At 36.5% G+C, this 11,908-nt stretch overlaps 1 protein-coding gene across 1 annotated transcript; it reads right to left on the bottom strand.

Annotated features, from left to right (window-relative positions):
- Nucleotides 1-992: 992 nt before the first annotated feature.
- LOC150055669 (UDP-glucuronosyltransferase 2B31-like) lies at nt 993-11,908 on the bottom strand. The gene is made up of 6 exons (XM_090343489.1): nt 11,166-11,908; nt 8,345-8,493; nt 5,498-5,629; nt 5,191-5,278; nt 3,827-4,046; nt 993-1,500 (listed from the first exon to the last, which is right to left on the bottom strand). The coding sequence occupies exons 1-6, from the start codon at nt 11,887-11,889 to the stop codon at nt 1,221-1,223; spliced, it is 1,593 nt and encodes a 530-aa protein (XP_090199615.1). The 5' UTR covers nt 11,890-11,908; the 3' UTR covers nt 993-1,220.

The raw sequence follows: 11,908 nt of genomic DNA, 5'->3' as shown, positions 1-11,908 counted from the left end.
CATTAAAAAATATTTTTAAAAAATAAAAAAAATCTTGGCGATTTTTGTTGGGGTAAGGTGGTATCTTAGGGTTGTTTTTATTTGCATTTCCTGTATGACCATAGATGATGAACATTTTCTCATATGCTTTTCTGTTTGTTTGTTTTTAAACATAGGAGTATAGTGGGAATGGCACACATGCAAAAGAGGCCTGTAGGTAAGGTGATTTGGGTTTACAACAACCTGCTCTTTCAGTAATCTAATCCTGCCAGATATAATTTTTATTGAAAAATACATTTGAGTCCTTCAAAAGGCCACGTTCCCTCTACATGGTTCCAATACCTTTTACCACTGTTCAAATAAGGAGAGAAACCTTAACATGACTCTGGAAAGGGACAAGACCTTTTGAGGAATACTCAAGCCAAGATAACAGCATACAAATATTTAAATTTAAACAGATACTTTATTCATTATATATTCTTGAATATAGACATTGTATTGCAGCTTCACCAATGCTAAGAAAGGAATTACATTCAGGTTATTTGGAGAATTATGTTATTTTATAGATTATATTTCATTTGAATGATTATAAGAACTCTATGATTACTATTACTTGTTTATTTAGGATGGGTATCATTCTAAGCTTAATTATTACTATTACTAATATTTTATATACTATTACAATATCTGATGTTTGTTTATAGAAAGAGTACTGCATTGTCACCATAACCCCTATAACACTGTGACTCTTGGAGCTGTAGTATGAGCCTAGGAACCAATAGTATCACCGTGGAAAGTAACTTGTGATCAGTGTTTGGTTTCATTACCTCAGTAACAAAAACTACTCTCCTGTTGATGCTACAGTTAAGTCTCTGTTGAGTAGAATAATAGGACCTCTATCCACATAGTTTTCAGTGTGTATATATTTTTCTCCTTTTGCTGAATCCTTAGGAATATAAAAACAAAGTTAGTATGAGGAAAAAATAAAGGATGTTAAATATTTTCAAAACATGTTCATATTACAAGGGGGATTTTAATGGTCTAATGTCCACACAAAACTTGGCAAACTAAAGTAAGCTCAGAAAATTTTGTAGGCATTCACTTCTGACCTTGTGCTACACATTTCAAAATTTGACTCCAGCACGTAATCTGTTCAAGTTTGTCTAGAAAAGAATCTAATCAGTTACAAATGCTTCTTGCTCGTGAAATTAACATCACTCCCAGTTTCAACTCTGGTACAACTAGTGTATTTTCTTCTTTCTCCCACTTTTAGTAAATTTTCGACAACAAAAGAGACAACATCTCATGAAGATGATGATGACAGCTGTCACACAGGCGAGCAGGAAGCCAATCACATCCAGAGAGTGGTACTGGAACCAGTTGAGGTCGAGGGCAGCCGGGCGAAGGTGTTTGGCTCCTTTGTGTCTCATGACAAACTCCACCCAGAAGACAGCTCGGTCCAGAGGTTTCACTGGCTGATCATGGTGAATCCTTGATAACCTCATTGCATTCTCTTTATAGCTAAAAGTCAAACACAGAAACATCTACATTAAAGGAATTTAACTTCCCTGACTATAGTAAGCCTAACAAAGTTTATTAAAGTGCCACATAAATAATCCAAGTTAAATCAAATGGGCATACTACCATTATGTTCTCTTTTTCTTTCCTCAATACAGTATTTGTTTTTGCAAATGAATGCTGTAATTGAGAAATATTTGTTTGAGAAGTTGTGAAGTTTTTAAAGGTCTATCTTGTCCTAGGAGGTGAAGCAACTTCTGACACGTCTCTCATTCTAGTCTTCTCTTCTGATTTTTAAAAATGTTTTTAATGTTAAACCTCGGAGCTAAAATCAGTTTTTACACAAAAACTCAAAAGAGATTACATTGCTCACAGTATTTCCTATTCAAAAAATCTAATTAGGGGACAAAAACAGGAGAAGGGGTACCAATGTTTGAGAAATTATGCACCTGCTATCTGATGAATGTAACTGTAATCCCTCTATACCTTACCTGAAAATAAAATACAACAGAAAAAGAAACAAAGAAGTAATGGACTTACTACCTGATTCATGTAGCTGTAATGCCTTTGTACATAACCCCAACAATAAAATACAATAAAAAATAAAAAAAGAAATGTACCCACTTCCTGATGAATGTAACTGTAATGCCTCTGTATATGACCCCAACAATAAATTAAAAATAAAAAAAAAACTGTCTTCTTCAACTGGATAACTTGAAAATTGAAAAGCTGTCAATTTTCTCTTGTCACTTAACCTCTGCTCATTCCAGGTAGTCAATAGTTTTCTATTCGACATTTAATTTTCTCTCTCTTTTTCCTTACAATTCTTCCCTTCTGTATCATAAAGCTTGCTTTTATCTTGTTACTGAGGGTGTAGCTTTAAGGTCAACAGTCAGAGTTATTTTAGTTATCTTGTTAGCATAGCAGCCCTAAACACATAAAATGAGTGTAAGGCCATGTCACATGGTTTATTAGGAGAAAATTATGTGAATTATGTCATATAAAACTTTTATAAAACATGGCTTGAGTAATAGGGGCTTACATAAGAAATTAAAACTCAAACCCTAAAATTAAAAAGTTCAGTTACTTGAGCTAGCCTTTCCATTTGTGCTGTGCTATGATTGGCTTTTGCAAATGAGCCGACTGTGACTCAAGTGGTAGAGCACCTGGAAAGTAAGTGCACTGTTGTCAGTTCAAAGTTCTGGAAACCTAATAAATTTCAGGACGGTGAAAATTCACTATAATATATATTTATGTGTGTGTGTGTGTGTGTGCGTGTGTGTGTGTGTGTGTGTGTATTATAGTCATTCTTAATAATAGATCATATATTTGAAAATTTTAAATTAAACATGTCACTTTTATCATATCTGTGTTATACATAATTAATTAGGTCTGTATTTATAATGATAATAAAATGAGTTCTCTTGGTAAATTATCATTTGATAGAAGCCAGGTTTTGGTGGCTCACAGCTATAGCGTTAGCTGCTCAAGAGGCTGAGATCCCAAGATTTTGGCTCAAAACCAGCCCAGGCAGGAAAGACCTAGATAGTTTTTCCCCAATTAACAACCAAAATGAGAGATGTGTCTACCACTGACAGCTCAGGTGGTAGAGTCATAGTAAAAATGCCCAGAGACATTACATAGACCCTCAGAAAAAGCAAAAAAAAAAAAAAGAAAAAGGAAAAGAAAAAAGAACAGAAGTAATGAAAAGATGATTAGACTGAGATATTTTAGATATTTGATAATTTCTTTTATTTTCAAGTTCAGCATTTTTCTCTAAAGATTAAATCATATTTCGAAAATAAAGTCACTACTAGTAATTACATACCTTCAGCATTATTAATGTATGTGGACTGATTTCACCAATTGTTTATCCAATTAATCGGTGAAATCAAGTGCAACTCTGAAATTTCTTTCTAGTTGAAAATAAAAACATATTAGAAACCTGGCACTAGGGGCTCATGCCTCTTATTGTAGCTATTCAGGAGGCTGAGATCTGAGGATCATTGTTCCAAACCAATCTGGGAAGGAAAGTCCCTGAGTCTCTTATCTCCAATCAGCATCCAGAAGTGGCTGAAAGTGATAGAGTGCCAACCTTGGGCTATTAGAATTAGGCTATTGAATTTGCAAGTTCAGGAACAGCAACCAGGCCCTGACTTCAAGCCCCATGACAAAACAAAACAAAAGTAAAACAAAAACATGTCACAGTTGATATGCTCAATTAAATAATTTAATAATCAGCCTTTTGTGGAAGGAGATGAGATGCAATGCCACTGATGGTAAGAATCCTTCTCTAAATACTGTCCAATGAGAAGAAATTTATACTCACGAAGGGTTGTTAATGACTGTGGTCAGGGCATTGAGAAGATCTTTACTTGAAAATGTGGTAAAGTCCAATTGAACAGCAGCTCCCTTGGCCTGCACCCGAACAATGTTATCAGGCTGATCCCCAAACAAAGGAATGCCCACCATCGGGACCCCGTGGTAGATGGCCTCGTAGACACCATTGGTTCCACCGTGCGTGATGAAGGCTTTGGTTTTTGGATGACCTGCATGTGGGTGAATTTCCACAAAGTCATCAAGTATGTATTAGTAATGAAATGAGAAAGGTAAATACAGTGCACTAAGTGGGAGTGTTCTCTAGATAGCATGCACTATAGTCATGAAACTCCATTGCACTTGAAATCTCAGAGCAACAGGCACCTAAGTTCACTGGAAAGAAAAGTTAAGAATCAGTGAAAGCATTTAGTGTGACTTGTGATTGAAAAATGAAAAAATGATTGACAAAGAGGAACTAAAACCAAATGTTTTTACAAAATATTTTGGTAAAAGATGTATGCAGTAGGGCAGGACTTTGGCCTAGTGGTAGAGTGCTTGACTAGTATGCTCGGTGACCAGGGTTCAATTCCTTGGTATCATAAACATAGAAAAAACTGGAAATGGGGACCAAGACATGAGAAAGGGTATTAATGTTTGTGAAGTAATGCACCTTCTATCTGGTGAATGTAATATAACCCTTCTATTAATTACAACAAATAATATATGAAAAAAAAGAAAAAAAGCTAGAAGTACTCCTGTGGCTCTACTGGCAGAGCTCTAGCCTTGAGAAAATGCAAGGGTTGTGTCCGGCCGTATGCTCAAGACCCAGTACTGACCAAAAAAAAAAAAATTAAGATATACTATGCTTACATGAAGAAAAGTTGGAGAGACATGTAGCATTTTCTCATGAAGAACTAGTGAGGTTATTGAGTGTGAGGTGTAAGGCAACCAAAATATCCAGGAAGGAAGGGGACTGCTGTGGTGCTGGTATCTAAAGCAATGTGGGCCACACTTCACCGAATAATAGGTCACCACTTCACAATAATATTTGTGTATTTATGACTTTGAAAAGTGCAGAGTCCCTAGTAATACAAGAGAAGAAGTCATTCTCAATGACATTTGAATTCATCTGTAACTGGAAAATAAAGAAAGCTGACATATGAGGTGGAGGGACATTCCCTAAGTGCCTCTTAGAGAGAATGAGATGGTGTACCTTAACATGACAACTCGGTACCTTATTCATACTACAAAATAAGAAAAGTTAGTGCTGGAGGTTTGAGATAATAAATAGTCAATGCATTTATTTCCTATTGAACTATTATCTTCCTGATGTGCTGGGTTAGTTTCTTTACTGTTTATTCTCCTGAGTTTTACCAAGGAGATCATTCTGGGGGATCCACTTGTACAGGCGAGTGTTGGATCCTAAGGTAGCGGGTGTGTTGCCCTCGTATCTCCACAAAACCTGGTAGGCAGAGAAAATATTATTCAGTATCTCAATGTCAATTTTAATGCTTAATCCAGAAGGTGTTTATATAGCTAGAGTTAGAATTTCTTGTGTATATGCCAGCCCTGAGGCTTGAACTCAGGACTTGAGCAATTTACTGATTAGCAAATTGGGCCTTCTTTTCACAAAGAAAAAGCACTATTATGTTAGTGTCCACCAGAGAGAACTTTAATTTACCTTTTGTGGAATCTGTGCCAGAGCTGTTGCAATTGTATTGGCTCTTTCTTCTGTCAAGTTACTGAACATTGATCCCAGAGAAAACACCACAACACCCTGGGCTCCAGAGCTCTGGACAAACTTTTCCAATTCCTGTGAAGGAACAATATTCTCCATTACAAAAGAACAACTGCAGAGAAACACTTTTGAAATTGCTATGATAGCTGATCTTAAGCCACTCTTTAGCACACTTTATTCAGGTGGCGATGTATACTATGAAATAATAAGACTCTATTATGTCTGGTTGTGCAAGTGTGCACACAGGTGTTTACAAGTTTCACAGAAAGAAGAGAATTAGAACCCTCACATGTCACATTGATTGGGGTATATGACCTTAGAAATTATTCTACTTAGACTCGTAGTTTATAATTATATGAATTGCTAATGTAGGTTCCTTCAGGTAGAAGTAGAGGCAATTTGTAAGTGTCCTTTACTTACAATTCTTTTAAAAATATTTTATTAACATTCATTTTTACATCATATTTAACTGTCATGTTTAATAAACAAATATTCTTATGATTATTTTTCAAATATTAAGAAAGTCATGAATATGTATCATATACTAATGGCCACAAAGCAGCAACAGATGACCAGTACTAGTGTATGCTTTTTGGTCATAACCCTACATGTAAATGATTTACCTTTCTAATTATATGATGGAATCTGAATGACTGGCTTAAGAAAACAAGATCTCTGAATTTTCTTCCAGAAAGGCTCTCGCTTTCCTGGCAAAAGCATATATGAATGAAAGTACTGTATTGATATTGATCATCCAAGCAAACAGTATTGTAAAAGAATCAGGAGGAGCTAATTGCTCATATTTGAGACATAGGAGTTGGATCTATATTGTTCAGAAGGCGTTAGGAAGACCATTACATAGCAGAGAGTATCCAGCAGGAACATCTAATGATACATACATCCAGCGATGGAGCTGTAACTTCCTAAAATATATACTAATTTTTTAAGCTTACAGCGAATAGAAGGTTCTAATATAATGGTAGGGATTTATTTCTTTTACCTATCCTCCATAATAAAAACAAATCTTTCAAACCAAGTCCAGCAAAGAACAGAATTAAACTCATGCGTACTGGTGTATTCCATCCACAGAAGCAGAGTACACATTTGTTTTATTTAGCACCTGAAATATTTTCCAAAGTAAATCACACATTGAATGAAAGCATACTTTAGGAAAATAAAGATGTTTTCTTTGAAAATCTCCATGGAATAAAAGTGGAATGATCCAGAAAAATAAGATTATACAAACACCTATGGACTGATTAATATATATTAGAAAGGATAGTAGTTCACTGAGGAAATCAAATATGATATAAAATATTCTCAGCACCAAGTAAAATGAGGAGCACCAAGTACTTGTATCTGTGAGATACTGCAGAATTAAATAGAGTAATGCCTCTCCATGCCTACATTAAAAACAAAGACAGACAAAGAAAATAAATTACCAGCTTATGACTGTGACTGATATAGGTAAGTAAGGACAAAGGAAACCAGAAGCTCATTGTAGCAAAACTCTGGTAGAAAATATGGAAAAATTTAAAAGTTGTAACAATAAACACAGAATACCATGAATCAATGAAATAAACAGTTGATACTTTGAAAAATTCAAACTAACTAGCCTTAATTACAGTGATGAAAAGAAACAAAACCCATGAGTAAACGTAAAGGTGAAAGACAATGCAATATACAGCATATATCATTGTAACACAGAAAAGTATTTGGAATATTGAAAGGACACACACACACACACACACACACAATACCCAGCTTGTCAATGGCTTATGTCTGTAGTCCTGGTGTCTCAGGAGCCTGAGATCTGAATATTAAATTTCAAAGCCAGCGATCACAGATAAAGAAATCAGAACTTTTGACTAACCAGCAGGAGGTTGGAAGTGGAGGATGTCTCAAATCATAGAGCAGAAGCCTTGAATGGAAATGCCAATGGAGAATGCAAGCTGCCCCAAGTTCAAGCTGACATACATGTATACACATGCACACACACACTATATTAATGCATATATTTCAAATTGATCATATATAATGTAGAACAATTGGGAAATTTTAGGATATTAATCCAAAATTTAATCAAGAAGAAAGGAAAAATGAGATCATCAACATATGAGATTGAGACAATAGCAATACTCCCAATAAACAAAAGAACAAGAACAAACAAGCTGCCAAATCCTACAAAATTTTGATGGTATTGTATTGTATTTGATGGTATGTATTGACAGTAGTAGAGATGGAATTGTATTCATGTTTTCCTTGGGTTTATTTGACTTTGTTGAATTCCTTACCATTCTTTCACAAACTTTTTGTTTTCTAGTTTTCTTATCCAATTAGAATTTATGATCTGTGTTCATAATCTGTGTCTGCTTCCTTTCTCAGCATAGCTACCATTTGCCTCTGGTATATTGTAGTCACTTAGGAAACAATCTTTGCACGAATCATTTATTCTTCCTTTTTGAAGTTAAAAGAATAAATGAAGTTAAAAGAATAAATGAAGGCTGGATTTAACTGACCACATTCTCCAGATTCCAGTTATCCTACCCTTGTAGTCTTGACCATGATGAAACACAGATAATTGCCTTGGTATTGGAATACAGAAGTCCACAACCAACAGGACACTTGATCCTTTCCCTCACATCTATTTTGCTGCTGCAGAACCCTGAGTGAGGAATGCAAAACCATTTCTAAAGAAGAGCAGAAAGTAGGAGAGGCATAAGGAGGGGCAATGGAGGGGGAGGAGAGGGAGAGGAAGAGGGACCAGTCAGCCAACAGGGACAGGTTTACCTCAGGCAGTGGTTTGGCAGGTTTGCAGTGGAGTCCTCCCACAAATTCAAAATTTGGTAACAGGGGGCGAGGAAAGTCGAGATCCCAATACGTTCTAATGAGCCATATGTCAGCTTTGGCCATGAGCTCAAATATTGTAGTGGGTCTTCCTGAATGGAGAAAAGCATATAGTAGGAAGGTCATGAAGAAATTTGTGCAGAAAAAAAGCATGGACTTGCTGAAATACCTTGGAAGCATGTAGGCAAGACATTTAGATGCTGGGTTTGGATAAAGGAGGTTCATTTTTAAGGACATGTGTGGTATTCTGTATCTAAAATACATTCTCTCTAAGCTATGAAAATAATAAATATAATTTTAGAAATATTTTGATCTCTGGAATCAATTAATGATGTCAGCACATACTTTAAGCAAGCCATCTCAGGAGGTTGTTACAGTTTAATGTGGATTTTATGATTTTTTATTTTCCAGGAGAACAGTGGATTTTGGAAGTATATGTAAATTTCTGCTACTGCTACTGAATTTGGTTCATATTAAGAGGCTGATTAATACTCCTCTTATCTACGAGAGAGAGAGAAAGAGAGAGAGAGAGGGGGGGGGAGAGAGAGAGAGAGAGAGAGAGAGAGAGAGAGAGAGAGAGAGAGAGAGAGAGAGAGAGAGAGAACTGGTTACAGCCAGTAAAACTTATGTGTGGCATAGACTTTTTTCAGATGTTCATGAAGGACCATGTCTAGAACTGTAGGTAAATGTTTTATTGGTAAGTGAGATAACTAAAGTATAAAAGATGGAATAGTTTCCTTGTTGTTTCATAGTATTGATGATAAATCAGCTGTAAGGCATGAATATTCATAGCTGTAGTTATTAAGATATTAGTAGTTTTGTTTTTATAGTTGTTCTTGTGCACATCCTGGGATTGAACTCTGGGCCTGGACACTAATTTTGACCTTTTTTTAAAAAAAATAATTTAAGCTTTTTCATTGTGACTAATAGAAGGGTTACATTATATTCACCAGTAGATATTGAAAAGGCATTTGACAAGATCCAACACTGCTTTGTGCTAAAAGCTCTGGAGAAACTAGAAATCCCTGGAACATTCCTCAGTATAATAAAGCCTGTGTATCACAAACCCACAGCTAGTACTATACTTAATGGGGGAAAGGTAAAGCCATTCCCTCTAAAATCAGGAACGAGACAAGGATGCCCACTCTCTCCACTCCTCTTTAGCATAGTATTAGAATTCCTAGCCAGAGCAATAAGGCAAGAAGCAAGCATAAAGGGGACCCAAATAGGGAAAGAGGAATTGAAACTTTCCCTCTTTGCAGATGACATGATTCTGTATTTAAAGAACCCTGTGGACTCCACTCCCAAGCTCCTTGAGCTGATTCAAAACTTTGGCAAGGTAGCAGGGCATAAAATTAACCCCCAAATATCAACTGCCTTCCTATATGCCAACAGTGAGAGGAATGAGGCAACAATCAGGAAAGCAACTCCTTTTGCAACAGCCTTAAAAAAATAAAGTAGGATTTATCTTAACTAAGAATAGAAAGGACCTTTTTGATGAAAACTTTAAAACCATAAAAAAGGAAAGTAAAGCAGAACTGAGGAAATGGAAAAACCTCCCATGCTCTTGGATTAGAAGAATGAACATTGTGAAAATGACAATCTTGCCAAGTGCTATCTACAAATTCAATGCAATACCCATCAATACCCCAATGTCATTCTTTAAAGAAATAGAAGAGGCAAACCAAAATTTCATATGGAATAATAAAAGACCCTGTATAGCAAAAACACTTCTTAGCAGAAAGAACAGCACAGGAGAAATTGCAATACCAAACTTTAGACTGTACTACAGAGCTGTAATTATCAAAACAGCTTGGTACTTGCACAAGAACAGGCCTGAAGACCAATGGAATAGAACTGAGGACCCAGACATTAAACCTCAGGCCTATGGCCAACTAATCTTTGATAAGGGAGCCAAAAAGTAGAATGGAAGAAAGATAGCCTCTTCAACAAGTGGTGCTGTCAGAACTGGTTAAGCACTTGCAGAAAACTAAAGTAGGATCCTTCTTTGTCACCGTGCACTAGAATCAACTCTTGGAGCTTTAAAATTTTAATATTTCATGTTCTTTAAAAGTGATTACCAGTTAGGTAATGAGTACATTTTTTTCTTTGGACCTATCACCTGTTCTCTCTCAGCTTTTTTGCTCAAGGTTAGCATTCTGTCACACTTGAGCCACAATTCCATTTCTGTTTTTTTGGTGGTTATATAGAAATAAGAATCTTAGGGTCTTTTTTTACCTGGGCTACCTTTGAGCTGTCAGCCTCCTGAGTAGCTTGCATTACAAGTCTGAGCTGCTGGTACCTGGAATATTCTTTTTTGTGTGTGTGTGCCTGTCCTGGTTCTTGAACAAAAGGCCTCTGCAATCTCCTTGAGGTTTCTCAAGTCTAGTCTCTACCACTTGTGCCACAACACCACTTCTGGCTTTTTTGTACGATGGACTCCAACCCAGGGCTTTGTGCATGCTAGACAGACACTCTACCACTAGCCCACACTCCTGGCCCTGGAATTTTATTCTATATGCTGAAATAAAACTATAGGTAAAATTCACACACAATTCTTTGGAAAAAAAAATAGTGGTTCAAGCATTCCAGTTATTATTTCCTGAACTGTTTCTGAACAGAAGAGAGCCAAAGAGTTTGAATTGTTCTGAATTTCATTGCTCTGCACTTTCCTCAAGGGTTTAGGTTAGACATTTACTTAGGCCTGCCTTCAAAGGAGCTGAAAAGTTAGAAGTAAATGATTATAGTGAAAATTATAGCTTACCTAGAACTTCACTATAAAGCTGATTCCACTTCTGCTCTTGAAATGTTTGAAAGTAGAAATAAAAAAAAATCACATTCAGCATATTCTTTACCCTCTCTGTGAATGTCATTCGATCACGGAGCCCAGACAGAGCCACAGGCACATAGGAAGGTGGGAATGGAATCCCACCACACTGCTTCTCATATTGGTTTCCGGGGAAGAAGCGGAGGGTGTACACGAGAGGGATTTCCAGCAGCTCAGCCAGCAGCTCTCCACAGGGAGCTATAGGGTCTGCTAGCAGCACGTCAAACCTTGATTCTTGAAGAATGTCCAAAAGGGTTTTGTTGAGAACCATGTCTTTGCAGAGGATTTCGAAAACATCAGAATATTGTCTAAACACGTTTTGCATTTCTGAATAGATTTTCCAAACTGAATATTTCGGGAATTCATATGTCCAGTGAGTTATCCACTCTTGGAAGTTACTTTCAAATTCCTTTGTATTAAAAGACGTAGGGAAAATCTCAAATTTAAAAGGAGAGGATTTTCCGGAATCCACACGAATGGCCGCAGAGGATTTCAAGACAGTTACCTCATGGCCTCTGTGCACAAGCTCATCCAGGATCATCTTCACATTGATCCAGTGGCTGTATTCCATGGGTAATACCATCACCTTCCCACAGCTTCCAGATTTAAAGCCACACAGCAGTTGTGTCAGCAGAAGAAGGGATGCCCACTGCAAAGACATCTTGGTAAATGTCAGCCTT

This window comes from Megascapheus bottae, chromosome 13 (genome assembly GCF_031878675.1).
Source record: "Megascapheus bottae isolate mThoBot1 chromosome 13, mThoBot2.hap1, whole genome shotgun sequence".
NCBI lineage: Eukaryota > Metazoa > Chordata > Mammalia > Rodentia > Geomyidae > Megascapheus > Megascapheus bottae.
The sequence above is the reverse complement of the archived record's forward strand: the minus strand, read 5'-3'. Positions and strand labels throughout refer to the sequence as shown.